This window comes from Rana temporaria, chromosome 6 (assembly GCF_905171775.1).
Source record: "Rana temporaria chromosome 6, aRanTem1.1, whole genome shotgun sequence".
Classification (NCBI taxonomy): Eukaryota; Metazoa; Chordata; class Amphibia; order Anura; family Ranidae; genus Rana; species Rana temporaria.
In genome coordinates this window covers 20,444,559-20,465,752 of record NC_053494.1, presented here as the reverse complement: position 1 = coordinate 20,465,752, position 21,194 = coordinate 20,444,559, and the positions used below count along the sequence as shown (strand labels likewise).

The following is a 21,194-nucleotide window of genomic DNA, read 5'->3' as shown; positions in this document are numbered from 1 at the left end:
GCTCCATTTCCCCCCACTTTCTGTTTTGGTGACATTGGTTCCATTAGACAGGAAGTGAGGGAAAATCTGCAACCGCAGCACAGGGAAAAGTACAAATTTCTGTCACAGTGGTACCATGATTGGGGAAACTTCCCGACATCAGAATACAATAGCACAGCAGGGGGGATTTAAGCAATTTTCTTTCCTTTTAACCTGTGGTGGAGGAAAAAAAAATCAAAGTAACCTATGGCCAGCCTAAGGGGGGAAGGGGGGGGGGTAAAGCCTACTAATAGTAGCATTTGCACTTCCCTTAATATCGATTTAGCCCCCATTCACACCAGTGCGACTTGTCATGCAATTGGACAGTTCCAAAGCAAATGACAAGTCTCACCCCCATTCCTGGCAATGGAACCGTCTATATCGTCACAACCCATGTTGCAGCGATTATGATAAGTTCCTGCACAAATTTTTGCTGCTTTTCATTGCAACTTGCATAGTCTTCTGTAAAAACAAATTCGCAAGCTGCAATGAAATCGGCGTTGCAAATCCCACTCATCTGCAGCTTTTAAAATCGCGTTGAAGTAGCACGATTTCAGAGCCGCACCAGTGTGAACCAGGGCTTAGGCAGGCCATACATGGTCGAATTTCGAAAGCATTTTCTTTTGAAAATCAGAAAAAGTGTGCATTTTGTGATCCGATGGAGCCACCATCGATTTCGAAATTCGAACAACCAAACCTTCAATTTCACCTCATATTCCTACAGAAAAGAAGTTTCGATTACATTTCTCTCACAATTCTACCATCATTGATTAGAAAATCGTTCCTTTTTCAAAAAAAATTCCAACATGTCCGTTTTATTAAAATTCAGTGGGCACGTGAAAATCGGCTGTTGCTGCAGCCCACTAATGGTGCGAAATACGAACGAAAATTATTTTTTCGAAATTCGACCTTATGCCTCGTACACACACTCTGGATTTCCGACGGGAAAAAGTCAGTCGGGAATCCCGACGAGAAAAAAAAGAGCCAGTTCTCTTTTTTGCCTGCGGTTTTTGGCAGTTTTCCAGTTGGAAAAACTGCGAGGGATCATACACACGGCGGGGATTCCCGGCCAAAAGCTCTCATTTCAGTTTTCCCGTTGGAAATCCTGGCCGTGTGTACGAGACATCAGACTCGGTTTAAATCTGATTTGAACAGGGCAGCAATTTTTGTTTTGCATTGATTGGCAGCACCAAGATACTTTGTTCATGAATACAATCGTATTTTAATCAGATTACATGGTTGAAACAGATACGATCAATAATTATGGATCGAAATTTGATTCCCTGGGATTGGGTTGCTTACTATAGATCGATATCTTCTGAAAGGAATAAATCGATCAGAAAAGAAATCTATCATTTGTCGATGCGTGTATGGCCCTCGCAATAGAGACCCAATTAGCAGTGAAAACTTCACAGAAGGATCTAATCCTTCGCATTCCCCCCTCACGCTCACCAGAAAAGTTTTAGCTGGACATGCCCTTTAACTAGAAAGTGTTACTGCAAGTGTTTTTTGGACCTCAGGGTAAAAGACAATGGCTGCGTCCATTGTGGCAACCAACCGAATTGTACCTTTCTATTCCCGAGTCGGAGATCTGACACGCATTCAGCCATTTTCAGTCATGAGGCACATTCGTGTCTCCCAGTCACATCACCGTAAATGACCAGCACCGCTACTGTCCATCCTCTCCTCGGATAACAGGTTCAAAGAGCTGTGTGTTCCTCAAGCTAAGCTTTGCTAATGTGTTTTATTTCCACCTGGTTCTCCTGGAATAGTTTACTGTTTTAAGCTAGTTGCAATTGTATGTATGTGAATATGTAAGTTTATGTATATATGTGTGTATGTATGTATATAATATACTGGATCTCTGTATGTGAGAGAAATTGCAACAGTTTTAAGGTACTTATGTACTATTTAAGGCAATCCTAGTTTCTCACAACTGATGTTCTCACAGGCCATACATTAGAAGTTCACAAGTTGCCTATGGAGTGCAGCGGCCATTTTGTGTGAATCCATAGTCTGCTTATACATTCACTTAAGAACATCACAGAACAAAAAATCAGGCCACATGTTCCTATTGACAAGGTGCACTGTTTATGCTGGAATCTTGGCTAACCTCACAAAATGGCTGCCATCTGTGTGTATCGGTAACGCTACAAAAGCCCAAGGGCTAGGTTCACAAATGTGTGCAATGTGGCAATGTTCATGCATTACCTTGCATTGCGCTAAGGCAGCCTATTATTTTCAAAGGGCTGCTTACCACATCTAAATTTCACCAAAGAAGGCCTCACTCACACAGGGCATTCTGTAGCATACACCCAAGCAAGACTCTGCTAACTCACATGGCAATGCACAGGTGATCCATGCAGGCAATCCCACTGATGGCAATTGGGATGCAGCGGCTGCATAGAGACAGCCACTTCTCAAAGGTTGACATCTGTGTGGGTGCACTGTCCTCAACGCATACTTAAACAAGGCCAAAATTGCACCACACGAAAAACGCATGATACTTTACCATGTGTCTTATTGTGCAATTTCTCTAGCACTTTAGCAAGGTGCTTAGGGGTGTCATTACCAGTTAATGACCCTGCATTGTGCCTGCAAAAAAAAACTAAAAATTCCCTTTTTTTTAGCACATTTCTGTACCGCACAAGTGTGAACTTTGATGCAGGTCACTGTTTGTAGACATGGAGATGTACTCTTGAATTTGTTTGTGAGAAGTGACTATTTTAACATGAAACAAAAAATAAGATAATAAAAAATTGGTGACTTATGGTAAGATTTACAATTATGTATATGGTCGTTATTTCTACACCTGAATTTATTTTGCTCTTGTTGGCTGCAGTAAAATCAAACATGTCCTGGCAAATTTTGGATTATTGGCACTAATTCAGAGGAATAGGACGTGTAGGGCATCAATACATGTATGCTTCCTGACTCTACATTTCTACCCGTCCGTTAGTTTGAACCCTTCAAGTTCATCATTGCACACATGAAACCTTTAAAGGGGTTTGTTTACCGTTACCAAAAAAATTGCCTATGTACATAATGGGCATTTGTAGATAAAAACAAACTGCAGCTTTGACTAAAGCCTTTGCTATAGGTGTAGATCATCTATGCAAGTACCTCCCTAAAGCATGGCCAAAAACACCCAGATGGGCATTCTTTCCTCCTGCCTTGTTGCTAGTATGTTAAGACACTCCGAGCCATTACTGCTGGCCTTCACCATCACATGAACGAGTTCTTAAACCCTGTGCACATGTGTGGTCCACTATCTTCTCCATCGCTGAAAGTTCACGCAAGAAGGTTTGAATTAGCTGAGAGTGTACAGGATATGATGATGTAATCTCTGGGAGTTTTCTGGCTTTGGTAGGTAAATGGCCTACACCTATAGCAAGGGCATTGAATATAAAAGTGCATCATGCCTACTCGAGGGAGCAATAAAAGCATATCAGCATGCAGAGTTAGGCAAGTCTTTTGCCGCGTACACACGGTCAAAATTTCCGACAACAAATGTTCGATGGGAGCTTTTTGTTGGAAATTACGACCGTGTGTAAGCTCCATCGGACATTTGCTGTCGGAATTTCCGACAACAAATTTGAGAGCTGGTTTTGTTGTTGGAAATTCCGAGCGTGTGTACAAAATTCCACGCATGCTCGGAATCAAGCAAAAGAGCCGCACTGGCTATTGAACTTCATTTTTCTCGGTTTGTCGTATGTGTTGTATGTCACCGCGTTCTTCACGTTCCTAATTTACGACAACATTTGTGTGACCGTGTGCATGCAAGACAAGTTTGAGCCAACATCCGTCGGAAAAAAAATCCACGGTTTAGTTGTCGAAATGTCCGATCGGGTGTACGAGGCTTTAGTGTAGCAGGCACTGTTGCCTTGCAAAGGGAATTGAGTCATTTGGGTCCATATCATCTGTCCTTCCTGACATCTGGGGGATGGCAGCGGATATGCGACAAGTACCACTTGTCCCACCTTAAAGAAAAGCTGTACTATAATGAATATAAGACTGCCACTACTGACCTCTTGAAAAATGCAAGTTAGTTGGATTGTCTGTGGTTTCCATACATTGAGACAGTGACCTGGGCAGTATGTTGAGTCCTACTCGAATATAACTCCTGATCTACTTGTTCCTGGCCATTAATTTAGAAAATACTGAAGCCAGTGGATCATCATGTCAGGCAGGGAAATAGTAATGGTAGCCTACAGCTTTCTCTCAGTGCAGGTTACCGTTATGTCTTTAAAGAGACCCTGTCACCAACTTAAAGATATTAAATGCTAACTGGCAGTGTTTTTTTTGTTTCCTTTTTATTGATGATTTTGTATTGCCTTGCATTGTGCCTTTAAACTTGCTAGAAAATGTGATTATTCCAGGTGGAGTCCATTGCCTAGCACAGCCCAATCCCTCCTTTCACATCATAGTCCTTGCCTCTTCTGGGACAGCCCAATTACTCTCTATGCTGGCCCAGATCCTTTGCCTCTCCCTCCACCTTCCTACATAACCAGCTGTCAGTGGAGGAGTGAAAGGGAATAATATAGAGCAGCCACTCTCAACCAAGGTTCTTTGGAACCCTAGGGTTCCTCCAGAGGTTGCTGAGGGTTCCTTGAGCTGTGGTGAGTTGACCACCCATTTAATGGTGGCTGAAAAGTTCCAGGGACCAATATCACTTAGAAGAGCCAGCGGCTGCATACCATCTATAGTCTTTTTAGCTGTCTGTAAAGATGGTATGGTGACCACCACTGTAAAGAGGGTAGGTTTGCCACTGCCCCCAATAAATTATTAGCAGGGTTTCCCCTGGTCCTCATAATTATCGAGTGACGGCTTTGAGTCTGCTGATATCGCATTCAAAATGGCATTTGACCAGCAGCAGTCTCGGAGCTTTGGGTTATCTACACAAGGGAATGAAGGGGAATACTACAGAGCAGCCATTCTCAACCAAGGTTCCTTGGAACCCTAGCGTTCCTCCAGAGGTTGCCTTGAGCTGTGGTGGATTGACCTCCCATTTAATGGTGGCTGAAAATTTCCAGTTACTAATGCCTCGTTTCCACTGAGCGGATCGGTTCGGTACGCTATTTTGGGTGTTTCCATTATGAAAGTGTGCCATTAAACCGAACCGTACCGGACCATTCTGGGTCCTGCTTCAGATGTGGGGCCATAGAAAATGGAACGGTTCCATTAGGGGAGGAGATGCAATACATTCCACTGATTGGTGGACGCACTAGGCATTTTTTCTAAATCCTGTATGGTCCCAGACGGTCCGATTTGCAGTGGAAATGCTCACGAGAATAGACCGGTCCATTCTAAACCGTTCCAAACTTACTGACCCGAACCGTTCATTTCAGTGGAAACAAGGCATAATATCGCTTGGAAGAGCCAGCAGCATAATATCAATGGTCTTTTTAGCGGTCTTTTAGGATGGTATTGTGACCTCTACTGTAAAGAGGGTGTGTTTCCCACTGACCCCAATACATTATTCTTAGCAGGGGTTCTCCTAAACCTGATATTTATTTCAAGGGCTCTTCTCGAGTAAAAAGGTTGAAAGCTCGAAGTCTGCTGGGGGAGCTGACATCACATCCAAGATGGTGGTGGCACCCAGCAGCAGTCTCTAGGCTTTTGGATGTCTACACATATGAGGCTTTCACAGGTAAATAACATGCCTAAAATATCAAAGGCCTATAATGCCATGGGATAATTTTTGTTGAAATGAATGCTCAGGTAACAGGGTCTCTTTAAACCGAATCTGGCTTATATTCTTTGTATAATTTTTAAGGCGCTGCTATGTGTATAAAATACTCATGCACTTTAACAGTGGGGGGCTTGATTTATTTATTGTAGACACCTGATAGAAATTGGACAGTAGAGCCAAACTAAGCTATTGACAATTGCTGAGCCTGCTTTTGAGGTGACACATGCACGGCCATTTTATATCTGCCGTTTTGTCGCTTTGAAATTTGGCTAGCCAATTTGAAATCTAGTTGGAACGCTTCTTATTACATTGGTTTGGCAATTGGTAAACCACTATCTTCCAATGGTTGTTACCTGATCAGTACACCAGTACCAAGCTGCGATGATGGTCAAACCAAAGGTCATTCCTGTCCAAGGAAGGTCGCCGTTGACTGGATCTCGGAATAAGTGCATGGCGTCTGACCGAGGAAGGTGGCATGTGGTGTTTGGGACCACTAGCATTGGTATAGCCTCAGTATAAGCCTTCTGTAGATTTTGGTAGCCCCCAATTTCGTTAAAAGCTGTATAAAGAGGAAAATAAGCACAAATTGTAAATGCAAATCAGTTTTTGTTCGGCAGCTCAAAATCTACACTGTAGGGTGCAACTTATAAAAAGTTTGCAGAGCCATTTCTCCTGTGAAATTGCATGTACATTATACTGTCCTACATACTGTTATCTACTTGTTAAGTTGGACATGAACTTCTGGCCCTCTAACCTAAGTCTCGCCTATGGAGACAACGACTCCTTGGTTATGAATAATACATCAATCCATGTCCCCATACCTAGCTACGGCCTTATCTCTGTCCAACATTAGACGACACCCCCTCTCTATTCGGGGTACTAATTGTCGCTCCATATTATTAAAGTTGTTGCAAAGTTTGTATTACCTTTTTCATGCGGACTCAAAGCCCAACTTTTTTAGAACTTCCTCTGTTTGGGCTCTTTCACACTATCGGATCCCATGAGGATCGGTTCCTTAAATATCCGCTTGCTCAGTGGGGATTGCTCCATTGATCCCCGCTGAGCTGGCAGATGACAGGGACCGCCCTGTCAGATCTCCGCTCTCCTCTATGGGGGGGGATCAGATGAACACGGACCGTCTGTCAGTGTTCACCCAATCCGATCCGCAGATGGATGGAAAAATAGGATTTTCCTCCGTCTGCAGAATCGGACCATAGCGGGACCAAAAACGGATGGATGAAATACAGACATACTGTCCGCATGTGTGAAAGGGCCCCAACACATTGCTACATACGTAAATCCTTATTGTTACTTACATATGATATGTTACTTAATACTTTATATTCAAGAATTCAGTACCGTTTTTTTTATTTTTTATGTACCTTGACATGTCAGTTGTTATACGTCAATAAAAATATATGAACAAAAAATTGCATGTACATTCGATCACTGCAAATGAGGGCAAAACATTTATGTTAGGCTATGTTCATACAGAATAGAGTTAGTCAGGATAGTATCACACTATGGTGAGTAGATATTCATAGGAAATACTTTTTTTCCCAATGCTCATCATTACCATCTAGTGGCCATAATGTGATATTTACCCGATTCATGCTATTGTGAATGAATGACATTTGACCTGGAGAGATAATAGCCTAATAACATTTGTTTTTGCCCTTATTTGCACAGAACAAATGTACACACGGTTTCACAGGATGAATAGCAATGCTATTTTTTATTTAAATAAATATATTCCCATGGTTTTAGCAACACTTCAGAGGGCGGCAGCTGATTTTATCATATGACAGTAGCGACGGGTAGAATGTCACAGGGTTAACGGCTAGCATTTTGCACACTTTTTCCAAACCTTTGTTTATAGCAGATAAATCCTTTTTGTAAATATCACATCAGGTGTCTTTTGCAGCTTTGGTAACAAATAGGCTGCATCGAGACGACTATGTTTGACACTAGTAATCCTGTTTTAGTCAGGTGAGCTCTTGGCAAGCGTCCATTCTGTCTGTAACAGTATCCAAATTGCGTGATTGTCTAGGAACACTTTGTCGATGTGTCCTCAGGGGCTCGGTGTACAATAGCAATAAGACGACTTGTTAGGCATATTGCACACGGAAACAGGTGGCTGTATTGTGGAGCTGTCAAGCAATATGATAAACTGTGTGACCATTTGGATTGTGTGCCCTTTAAAGCCACCCGTTTAGCCATTTTGGCAGACTCATTGGCTTAATCAAGCAGGAAGTGCAACGTGCAGTAATCCCAAGCGACCAATCAGAAGTTATCTTTGAGTCTCGTTTGTTAAACAATATGTGGTTGCTATGGGTTACTGTGCTTAACACATCGCCACTGTGCTTTGCACTACCGTATGGATTAAGTCCGTGTATGTGGGAGTTCTGAGATAAGATAATCATTTTTGTATGGTGTATTATAATTTTTGAGCCGTTTTTAAAATCTTGCCTGGTGTCGTGATTTTTTTTTCCTGTGCATGTCACTGCTGGGTGAAATGTTTGGCCTCGTTCAACAAATTTTGTTGCCTCCAACAACAAGAATCTGTAGTTCATAATTTAAGTATAAAGTAAAAAAAAAAAAAAGATGAAAGTGATTGGCTGCTATGTGCATCCTTGAGCTTTCTTTTAGGGCTCATTTGCTCTGAAGAACGATCCACGCACTGGGAAGATGTAACTGGGTGTAGGGTGAAGGGAGAATCTATTCACTGAACCTCCTTCTCGTGAATGAACCAGGAAGTCACAAATATTACATCACTTCCTGGTCCAGAGCTGTCTGTCCCTGACCAAAATTCCAGCTTGCCAAAATCTCCAACCACCTGACTTCCGGTGACTCTGCAGCACCAATACTTGGAGATTTGGAAGAGATGGCTGTTTTGACAGAACAGCAGCAGCGTATGCACTACGGCAGTGGTCATCAACCCTGTCCTGCAGGGCCCACTAACAGGCCAGGTTTGCAAGATAACAGAAATACATCACAGGTGATATCATTTTCTGCTCAGTGATTGCAGTATTCTAGTCTGCATCTCCCCAAAGTAATACATAAAACCTGGCCTGTTAGTGGGCCCTGCAGGACAGGGTTGATGACCACTGCACTACGGTACACCATATGATTGGACAATGTTAGTCTGCAATACTAACCCACAACATGGCCGCCTCCAAAGGCGGCGACAACTTTTTTTCCTCCTCACCTGGTTTTCTGTCAAAACGGCCAACTTGTCCTGTAGCGTACTGCAGTGGTCATCAACCCTGTCCTCGGGGCCCACTAACAGGCCAGATTTTATGTATTACCTTGGGGGAGATGCAGACTAGAATACTGCAATCACTGAGCAGCAAATAATATCACTTGTGATGTATTTCAGTTATCTTGCAAACCTGGCCTGTTAGTTGGTCCTGTGGACAGCGTTGATGACCACTGGTGTACTGTATAAGCTGCCGCTGTTCTGTGAAAACAGGCAACTCATCGAAATCTCCAATTATTGCTGCTGGAGAGTCACCGGAAGTGACGTGGTTGGAGATTTGGGCGAGTTGACGTTTTTAGCAGAACACTGGCTGGGGAAGCAGCTAATGGAGCACGATCTGGGCTCCATTAACTGCATTAGAGTACAGGGGAGACCCCTGATGGGAGAAGCTGTCTCAACCTATCACATAGGGGGCACTTGGTCCCCATGTGATGCCGATAAAGTTATATATTTTAGAGTGAAAAAAAAAAGTAAAGCCTCCCGTCCCCCACATTCACGCACATGCATACAACCACATATGTTTGGGCACCTACATGTGAAAACGGCAATAGAACTACACTGGTACTATATTGCCGTGCATGCAGTGACTGCAATAATTCTAGGTCGATAATCCATGGATTACTTTAAACTGATGACCTATAGGGGCGTTTAACCAATTGCTTACTGGGCACTTAAACCCCCTTCCTGCCCAGGCCAGCTTTCAGCGCTGCCACACTTTGAATGGCAATTGCTAAATTATGCAACACTGTACCCAAATTAAATTTGTCATTTTTTTTCACACAAATAGAGCTTTCTTTTGGTGGTATTTAATCACTGATGTGTTTTTTTTTTTTTTTTTTCAAAAACAAAACTAAAAAAGACCAAAAGTTTCATTTTATATATATATATATATATATATATATATATACACACACACACACACACATACACATTTTGAAAACAGGTAATTTTTCTCTTTCATTGATGTGCACTAATGAGGCTGCACTGATATGCAGCAGTGGCTCTCCCTGTTTGGGACCGATGTCCCTCTGGCAGAAGCCGGTGATTGGGAAAAACAGGCGATTACCAATCCACTGTTTACATCACATGATCAGCTGTCATTGGATGATAGCTGATCATGTGGCAAGTGGCCGGGATCAGCCGATCTCGGGAGGACATATATAGACACCCTCCCGGCAATTAAGGCCCGCACCGTTGGCTATAGCACTGGCAGGAGGAGGTTAAGTGTGTTGCCAATTTACTGGCACACGCAATTTAAGTCTAGACATGTTGGGTATCTATTTACACAGTACAACCTCATCCTTTTTTTTTTTATAAAATACAAATGTGTAATTATATTTCTCTGTACTAAAATTAACCTTAGTGTATTTATTATTTTTACTGAAAATATGAGTTTGGTAATCCATTGTACCAAGGTGGCATAAAAAAAATGCAACTGTCACTATTTTATTCTCCAGGGTGTCTACTTTTTCTAGAATGAAGTGGTTAGGATGGAGTGTGGTGTGCTTCCTACCTTTTTCCTGACTACACAGATTTGAATTCCAAAGCACATGGTGTCCGCCCTGCCTATTTCTGATGGATTACAAAGAACACAGATTTCTGCTCATCTCCATAACCCCTCCTCCCTCATCTCTTTAGCTCCTACCTCTCTGCGGAGAGCACAGGAAGTTGTCAGTTTACAATAATTCTAGCAAAATATGGTATTCTTTGCACTTATCAAAAAGATATAATAAAACACTTTCAGTGGTGTATTTAGCAGATAAACAGGCAAAAGTTGTTGAGTCAGGGTTTATATAAACAGTTATGAAATAATTGTCAATTATAATGATCACCCCTCAAGGGTGTAAGACTAGACAACTTGAATCAGAATAGCTGAATTATTAGCATAAAAACAGCTCCAGGCAAATACATAATGTCAGTTTTCAGTTCAGTTTGGGCAATGATCTCACACTGCGCCTGTGTATACTTTATGTAGCAATACTCAGAATAAATTACTCGAGAATAAAAAACATGAATTTAGCTCGACCACCACCACACTAGACAAGCCAAAAAATCTTCCAGCCCACAGTACATCTCAAAAAGGCAAAAAAAGTTTAATAGGATGAAAAAGTTATATAAAGCTACCTGTAAAAACACCCATATGACAAAACACATACATTGCTAAAAGAATGTGATCATCTCTATGGTTGTATTGTGAAACCATAAATGCTATTATGTTGTATGCATTTTATATAATGTTCTCTATATACCGTATATACTCGAGTATAAGCCGACCCGAATATAAGCCGAGGCACCCAATTTTATCACAAAAGAAAAACTGGGAAACCGTATTGACTGGAGTATAAGCGTAGGGTGTCCCATCTGCATGCCTCACTGTGCCCATGCCTAGACTTACATTTAACATGGGAGTATATAGAAGGGGTGCCTGGCTTTGCACATCATTATCTTGTAATAACACCACACCTGAGGAAGAGTTGGGATGCTCAAAATTGTTGTGTTGTACTTACCTTTGTACCCGATGGAAAAAAAAATCTGCAGTGTCATCACAGGCTTTGTTTTATCAACAGTCAGACATAGACAGGGAAGAGACTACTAAGCCCTTTAAGCCATAAATATGATTATCTCAGAGTTGGGCTTTAAGTTAATGAGCACTAAAAAGTTTTTTTTTTTCAGCAAGCTGGTAATATTCACCTATTATCTTTTTTAACCCCATCCTGTCCATAAGTCCGGGGCTGTGTACCTAATGTATAATGATGGCATCAGTATAGACACTAATTCTAAACATCTTCAGGAAAGCGAGACTCCCGGGGGTGTCAGATTTTTGAAGAGAATTCAGCTGGTGATTTTTCATCTTTACAGCGGTGTTCATCTTCGGAGGAGAGGTAAGTATTTACTATGTGATATCCGGTCTCTTTTAGTAACAACTGTTCTATAGAAAATCTGAATGTTCTATTAGATTGGCGAGCCGCTGTGGTCACAAAATATGACCATGTGTAATTTTACCCATTTGTAATGGCAGAACACATCACTGATTTTAGAAGACTGGTTCTCAACCATCGGGCTGTGGTCACTACCTCACTCCTACAGGGTCTCTAAACCTTTCATAGTGGACTGCAGTAACCCCAACTTCCCATCGTGCTCTCCAACCTACCACAGCGTCACCCAGCCCCTATATTGTCCTCCAACCTACTGTTGAGCCTCCAGTCCCTCCATAGTGCCCCAAACCTCCAAGTGTCCAACATTGCCTCCTACAGTAGCCCCAGTAGTACCTTCCAGTCTCCAACAGTGCCCCTGCAAAGTCCCCAGCCTCCTGAAGAAAGCCCCAGCCCCCACAGTTCCTTCCAGAAACCTAAATTCCTTACAGGGTCACCTCGTCCCCAACACTTTACAGAACTCCCATCCCCCAACAGTGACCCCCCTGCCCCATCTAGACCCCTCAAGCTTTTCATGATATATTTTGCATTGTCATGCCTTTTTATTGTGTGAGCATAAACTGTTTACTTACTGGGGCATTTACACTTTTAGAAGAATTTACTGGGCCTTAGTATCAATAATATTGAGGACCACTGGTCAAGAACATGGCACACTGAAACATGTTGTGCTCAAGCTACAGCATGAGGCAGAAAAGGGAAATCTTATATGGTAACATGGGAGCGCTGTATTTTTATGATAACATGCTGAGAAGTAATGGTCAGGGGCCATTTTTTTTATTATAAATGTATATATACATTTCTCTCATGAGAATGGAAGCTAAGAGATATTACACTTGTTTGCCTCACTGAGCAGTAGGCCTGGTCTCCGGGTTCTCTCAGGCCTTTCAATGAATGTCTGTACCTGTACCCCCTACAGCCAGGCCCGGATTTACTCCCTTTGCCGCCCCAAGGCCAGGTCCTTCAATGCCGCCCCCACCTGCGCAGTACAGCAGGGGGGACATTATCCGCCGGGGGACTTTTTCTTTTTCGGCAGGACACTGAGAAGAGGGTGGGGGGGGGGGGTGTTGCTGCCGAAAATGAATGACAAAATGACATTAAGAACCGGGAGGGGGGTTGCTGCTGCCAAGAACTCTCTCACCTCCTCTTCCCTCTGTTTTTTCTCCTCTCACCATCCGCATGACAGGGGAAAGTAAAAGTGTCCTCTCCTCTCAACGGCAGTGCCGCCCATGCACCCACTGCCGCCCCGAGGCCTGGCCTTGTTGGCCTTGTCTGAAATCCGGCCCTGCCTACAGCCCAAGGCCAGGTGTCAGGGTTCTCTTAGGCCTTTCAATAAATGTCTGTTCTCTGTACAGCCCAGGGGGCTTGGTCTTGGGGTTCTCTCAGGTCTTTTAATAACTATCTGTCCTCCATACAGCCTGGGGCCTGGTCTCAGGGTTCTCTCAGGCCTTTCAATGAAGGTTTGTCCTCCCTACAACCGGGGGCCTGGTCTCAGGGTTCCCTTAGGCCTTATAATGAATGTCTCTCTTCCGTACAGCCTGGACCCTGGTTTCAGGGTTCTCGCAGTCCTTTTAATGAGAATCTGTCCTCTGTACAGCCCGGGGCCTGGTCTCAGGGTTCTCTCAGGCCTTTCGATGAATGTCTCTCTTCCGTTCAGCCTGGGCCCTGGTCTCAGGCCTTTCAATGAGAATCTGTCCTCTGTAAAGCCTGAGGCCTGGTCTCAGGATTCTCTCAGGCCTTTCAATGAGAGAGTCTGTCCTCTTTACAGCCCGGGGCCTGGTCTCTATTTTCTCTCAGGCCTTTCAATGAGAGTCTGTCCTCTGTACAGCCCGGGGCCTGGTCTCAGGGTTCTCTCAGGCCTTTCAATTAATGTTTGTCCTCCCTACAACACTGCACTGGGAGTTTTTTTTCTTAGGGCACCTGCTCTATTTCAGGACATACAAACACTATTTGCATTTTCAAATCATATTGTCATAGTCCTGCTGGTCCATTTGTGTCAGAACACATGAGCTGGGTGGAGTATTTGACTAAAAAAAATAGAAAACAAAGAGCATCCTGGATGAATAATGTAACCATAGCACTGAAGAACAGGAAACACCATGTCATATAGAATGCACACCCTAACTGAAATAACAGATCAGATTATTACTAATTTATAGCTATGTAATGATATCAGCGTACACCATATTTGCTGTTAATGGTGCTCACTGACATACAGCAAAACAAAATGGCTGACAGGTTCTGTTTTAAACATCTGTCTGTAACTCCACATGCGAGGCTTTCTCCCTGGTGTGAAGTTTCGTGCTCGCCTCCTCCCTTGGACTACAGGAGAGTCAGGATGCCCACTAACACACAGCTCCTTTCTCTATCTGCAATGTAGAGAGCATCCTCACTCTCCTGTAGTCCAAGGGAAGAGGCGAGCACGACACTCCACACCAGGGAGAAAGCCTTGCATTACGGTGTGGAGTTACAGACAGAAGAACAGGAAGTGAGGATTTCTCAGAAGAAATAAGGACATTTAAAAGCAAAATGGAAGGATGAGGTAAGTGAAGGAGGACTGCACTAAGGTATAGGAAGCTATTTAGGAAAAATAAATAAATAAATAAATAAATAATAATTGTACCTTTACAACCCCTTTAACCTGTTCCACTGCACCGAGGTGTGTTACCACACATGCACGCACGCGTTAACGTGTTACTGTAGCACCATTCAAAATGCATTTTACTACATTACTCAAAAGTATCAGTGTGAATGGGTTCATAACCCCTCGTCACCGCTGACCAGTGGCTCTTTAATGCCTACACATAAAGACTTTAGCAGTACATAGAGTGCCAAGAGTGTACCGAGTGTAGCGATTCAGAATGACCAATCACATTTCAGTTTATCACAGTCGTATCTATGAAAGCAAGCACCGATCTGCTGCATTTTATTGCTATGACTATCAATGTGTAAATTAATAAATAAAACCTCTCCCTCAGCCTTGCACAGTTGTACAGACTCATCTCCTCTTCTCAAATGGCTTACTATGATTTCACTGCACACTGTGAGCTTCTTGCAATGTGCATTAGAAGCTGCAGCAAGTCAGAGAGAACTGTATAATTTCCTGGCTAGAGAACGGCCAAGATCATTACTTTCCTCCCCAGCCTGACTGGCCCTGGCTCAGGCTGCGGGGTTGGGCGCTGGCAGAAACTTTACCCCATGGCCAGGAGCATCAGCCACCCCCCCCCCTTCCCAGGAGGCCGTGGCATGCAAGGACCCACTGAGCTGCCAGGTGAGAGACCCTGACAACCCCAGCTGACCACCATGTCCCTTCTCCCCCCCTCATATACCCCATTCGCCCTGTCGTAGTGATCAAGCTGCATTGATGGCCACCGGTGAGGTTGCATTGATGGCTACCGGTGAGGCTACATTGCAAATATTTTCAGGTGCGCAAGAAAAAAAAGTTTGAGAAACACTGATCTACCTGCATTGCACAGTGACTTAGTGATGTCATCCCCATTAATAAAAAGGTATGTAATGAAAACAGAGGTGATTTATTTAAAAATGTCATTAGCATGTTGATAAACAAGACAGAAGAGACCAATGAAGCAAAATCATCGAGTTTCTAACCCCCTTTCTACTCTATCCCACCTAAAATACAAAGTCATTGGCCCAGATTCACAAAGCACTTACGCCGACGTATAACAAGGTACGCCGACATAAGTGCAAATGTGCGCCGTCGTATCTGTGCGCCAGACCCACAAACTAAGATGCGCCTAAAAACAGGCTTCACCCCGCCGACATAACTTGCTTACGCCGGCGTAGGATGGGCGCATGGTGGCGCTCCCATTGATTAGCCATTCAAATATGCAAATTAGGGAAATACAGCGATTCACGAACATACGTGCGCCCGAGGTGCAACCCAGCAGCAGACATGCAAAGGTCAGCACCAGGGAACAGAAGCCGGCGTATTTTACGTTGGACGTGTGTCTGGCTGGGTGTAGGTTACGTTCACGCCGTACGCAGTGATCCGGCGTAGTTTAGGCAGTTGTTCCGAAGTGGTTGTGAGCAGGCGCAGGGGGATGCGTCCACGTCACGGAGCATGCGCAGTTCGTGATACGTATCTGTCTGGCGCTCGGCCCATCATTTGCATGGGGTCACGCCTCATTTGCATGGGTCACGCCCACTTCCACCTACGCCGGCGTATGCCTTAGAAACCCAGGCCACGCTGGCGCTGCGTTGGGAGCACTGGCTTGCTGAATTACATGCTTGCCTCTCTGCGCTGCGTTGGAGTAGCGTACAGTGGTTACTCTATGGCGGCGTAATGTGCGCCGTGCTCTCTGTGAATCTGGGCCTTAGTTTTCATTTGAATTTTTAAATAATATGACTGGTTTATCATTGCTTTTGCGTCTTTTCTAGATCTGTAATCTACATAGATACCTCAGTTGTACAGTGGGTAGGAACATTGATAATTACCTGTAATAGTCAGGATAATGGCACCCACAATCATGATGACAGTTTGTAGAGCATCAGTGTAAATCACAGCGGCCAGACCTCCTAAAAGAACATTGTGAAAAAAATTGGATTTATTGTAGAAATAAGAAATTTAGAAACACTAGAAAGATTTTCACTTGATAATGCGTAAGAGTCAGAAGATATTAGTGCAAGTTAATTTTTTGGGCTGCAATACCAGTCCAAACCTGCGAGGGGGGATGCAGTCAGTCAGTCACCAGCAAAGGCTATTTTAAAGCAAACCTGTCACAAATTAAGTGAGCACTAAGAGATTAACTTCAGTGAAAACAATGGAGTAGATTAATGATAGATATTGCTGCAATAATTTGCCTATTTTATTTACTTATTTAGCTTAAAGATGGCTTATTTCACTAAGATGGAATGTGTTACTATTAGAGACAAGAAATCTGTCTGTCTGCTCTGCAAGCAGCCAAAAATTCTACGACAGGGGGGCATGTATATACATGTGACTAAATGGCCAGGAAAGTATTGTCCACTTATGATCGGCTCAATACAGTGACAACTTCCTGGTAGGCTCACTCGGGTGGGTTCGGACTAGGATCCCAACTATAGATAAAGGCCACTTGTTTTTTATAAAGGTGGCACTTTTCCTAATTATATGCTCATTGACTTGCCCAAAATGTTGCCAAAAGTAGTTGGCTTCTCTTCAACTTTTTTGTAACTTCCACGCGGAAGACCCTCATAATAATACATAGCCATGGTAAATATGCGCTTGATATTGCCAGTATAAGGCTAACCTTCAGCTAATATGCCCCAGAACCTAAAAGAACTGTCTGAGATGTCCTAGACTCCAATCAGGTGTTGTGCTTCCTCCTCTAACCTATGAAAATGGCACAGATGTGTTTCTGTTCTTCCAGATGTTGTACATGAATACAATTGTGCTTATATGACAAAAAAGGTCACCGTCCCACCTGCAATAGTGTATAGTGCCGTCACCACCAGCATCAGGACTGTGGAGAGATAGAGGTTCCATCCCAAGCACACCTGGACGAAGAGCGCCCCAGAATACAGGTCTGTCTGTAAAGAAACACAAAAGGAACATGGATTGTAAAAGAACTTCTCAGCTTGGGGAGCCCATAGACATCTGCCTACTAAATCCATCCCATGATCCCAGGTGTCACTTATTTTCCTGTTTGTGAACATAAGACTAAAAACAGCTCCTGGTTATAAAGGTCCTTCTGAAATATACTCTTCAACCATCTGATCATGACATTTTTGTATAACAGAACCTTCAAATTGTGCATCACACTGATGAATTGGATGGTAAAAAGACACAGGTCCTCTTAAATACAGGGCCACAAAAGCTTATATCATAACATACATAAGAAGTGGTAAAACTAACATTATATAATGTATGTGCTGTTACATAAATGAAAGCCCAGGCCTAGCCTAGAGCCAATTATTGTTTTCTAGTTTGTATCGAGAGGGGAGAGTCTCAAAGGGTCACCTGTAAATAGAGCTCAGTAGCGTTGAGACTCCAGGACGGGGAGGCAAGTGCTAGAACTACAGAACACTGCCTCCTCTAGTCACCTCCATAACATAGGCAGAAGTGCTCTATAGTTCTAACTCAATTCCTGATATTATGGCTTGAGATAACACTGCAGAGTGCACATTGCATCAGTGGATTTTTGCTAGGATCAACAGGTATTTTTTGCACTTTATCAAACAAATGTAACATAACCCTTTCAGTGGTATATTTAACAGACTAAAAAAGGGGAGATAAAAGAAGGTATGGGACTACATAATAGTTAAAGGAGAAGTCCAGCCTGAGTTCATTTGGCTGGGCTTCTCCTGAGGGTCACAGGAGTGTGACCCGTTTTCAGCAGAAAGCAGTCTGAAGTCGGCTCTCTGCTGACGTCACCAAGTTCAGTCCAAGCACCGCATCATCCCAACTTCAGATGGGCCAGGTGCCTGGACTGATAGGCGTCTCAGCCTCTCAGCGAGTCACTGAGACAGCGGCCCCCACCCCTCCACAGCTCAGTGCTCCAATGAGCGTGGAGGAGCAAAGCAGGAGGGCTGCTGATTAAAAAGGCAGTAGCTCTCCACTTGGGGGGAACTGTGAGAACCGAGCCATCAGCGGTTTTTGGTGGCTCGGTTCTCAGTGAAGAGGCGGCGAAGGACATTCCGGTACTGCATCCACCTAAGTAAGTATGAATATGGGGTAAAAAAAAAAAAAAAAAATCAAAATCTGGTCACAGCTATCTAGCAGCCAGATAGTATTACATCTGCATTGTCAGCGTGAGTTCAGTGTTTATGTGTTTTCTGTGCAAATTCCATAGATTATTCTCAGGTATATAGAACTTTGCTAATCGGTTACCTAAACAGCTGTACTATGGAATGTCAACAATGGTTATATACATCATTAAGGCTCTTGACTTCTTATAGCGGGAAGGTTCATGACATCTGATGTAAGGGTAGATAGGGTGCTCTGGATATCCGCATATAATTATTACACTGGGTCCCACACCACTTGTATCAGAAAAAGTAGATGCAACTGGCCCTTTGAGTGCAACCATAATGCCGATGTGTTGTAAATAGCTATTTAGAGCTGTCTTCAGGCCGGTCCATGACCCTTGGCCGCTTTTCCCTCCGACGTCAGCCGGGTGAGATCACGTGGCCTCTCGGCTCCTCCAGCAGAAGTCCTGTCTGTAAAGCAGCTACAAGTCACGTGACCGGCCTGAAGACAGCTCTAAATAGCCATTTACAACGCTCATTTTTAGAAAGAATTTACATAGTGTAGTATGCCAGCCTCTAATAGAGCAGGTGGCAGTTTTTAATAAATAGGCTTAACAAACACTTTAGGGGCCGCATCAGCATTATGGTTGCACTGAAAGGGCCAGTTGTATCTACTTTTTCTGATACAAGTGGTGTGGGACCCAGTGTAATAATTTTTTTAATAATAGTGGCATGGGCAGAGCGGAGACAGAGAGGGAGCTGACAGGCAAGAAGGTGGGGGTGAGGGGGAGAGAAAAGAGCAGAGATCAGGGCAGTGTATGACGGAGGGACACACTCTGACCACGGTGGTCAGGGATCAGTAGCCCTGGTTATCGTGGTCAGTATATAGAGGGCATACAGGAAGTGGCAGGTTCAGGGAGTTTTTTTTTTTTTTTTTTACAGTTTGGAGGGGTGCCGTTTAATCTGCTGTAAGGGACCAAGACATGTATTTTTTTTTTGGGGGGGGGGGTTAACAAACACTTTAATAAAATTGAGTTTAACGCCCCAGGTTAAACCCCTGCAGTGCAGGGAGGCCCCACTGCAAAGATACCATAGTTGTTTTTGTAATTTATGGTGTTGGGCTGTAAAAGTATATAACATGCTGCATAGAGGGTTTTTTACGCATATATAAACTTTAAACCACTAAAATGCAAATCGCTTCTTTTTGTCAGACTTTATTCTGCCAGCATTGCACGTTTGTGCAGTTTCCTGCCTGCTCTAGTTCTGGTTTCCTAAATGGCGCAGTACTCTGGTATGAGACAGTGAACTCATGTAAAGTGTTTTGTGCTCCGCTTTGTATTTGTGCACTTCATCGGACAATGGCCACCGCCAGAGCTTTTGTTTACTGCCTCTGAATACTTCAATCAGCTCTCAGCTCTGCAGACACAACATGTGACAATATTATGTCCCGCATACGGATAGATGACAGGCGTGCCCTGGCCTCCAGCGGGCAATAAAAGGCGTCTGAATTCCCCAGCAGGGCGTGAGAGGACACCCCAAAATAACACGAAGAGGGAATAAAGAGATGATCACGGATGAGATGTAAACAGTGACAGGTCACACAGAGTCATAGTCAGGTCAGCAGATGTCTATACTCTGCAACCTAACCCAATATGGCTGACACCACACAGGCATTGTGCAATACAATATACAAGTAGAATGGCTCAGGTCTAATGGTTTACAACAGGAGATAAAAAAAAGCTTAAAGTGGAACTAAACCCAACTTTTAGAAAACTGTGACCAGGCAGCCCTTTATTGCATAAGAGACATGCAACAACACACACTTACCTGCCTGCTTACAGTCCTATATTGAATGTACAGTGGGCTGCATGCGCAGCTCAGCATGCATTCTTCACGCACTCCGACGGTGTCGGTATTTGAAGGGGGGGAGGGCAGAGGAATTAAGATTTCAACAAACAGAGCAGTCACCAACACAAGGGACATGTTTCATTTATTCTAAGTACCAGGACTGATTTACAACCTAAAAAATAAATCGGTAATCATCAGCTGTAAGGAATTATAAATATATGCAGTATGACAGGAATGCTAAAATAACCATCAGTGGCTTTTTTTGTGTGCTTTTATCACTGAAATGGGGTTGTGACCAGAACAGGATTAGAAGGGGAAATCTTCCAATGGGGACACAAGTTCTGTTGACTACCACTTTGAAGAGATTTCTTTGAAAATTAAAAAAAAAAAAAAAGTTTTGCCTTCAGTTCTACTTTACTATAGTATTAAATGAGGAAAAATAAATAAATATACACACACACACACACACACACACAAGATGATACAGCAGGCTAGTCCATATTGCTGAAATTTCATTGCAGCAACTCAAAATGGCACTAGTAGTTTATATGGTCGCCACATGCTTGTATGCATGCCTGACAACTTCGGGGCATTCACTTAAAGCGGTGGTTCACCCTGCAGAACAACATTTCAGCATAAAATTCGGCATAGTAGCGCGAGCTACAGTATGCCTGTCCTAATTTTTTTATCCCCGTACTCACAGTGTAATCATACATAGACGATTCCGTCTGCCGCGGGGAATGGGCGTTTCTAGCAAGAG

The 21,194-nt window shown here is 43.4% G+C and overlaps 1 protein-coding gene across 1 annotated transcript in view; it reads right to left on the bottom strand.

The window, feature by feature from the left end:
* The window catches only part of SLC5A10 (solute carrier family 5 member 10), a 203,047-nt gene that overhangs the window by 149,357 nt on the left and 32,496 nt on the right, over positions 1-21,194 (bottom strand). Inside the window, 3 exon segments of the mRNA XM_040356423.1 lie at positions 6,064-6,269; positions 16,355-16,435; positions 17,323-17,428. Of these exon segments, the coding sequence (XP_040212357.1) occupies positions 6,064-6,269; positions 16,355-16,435; positions 17,323-17,428 (393 nt within the window).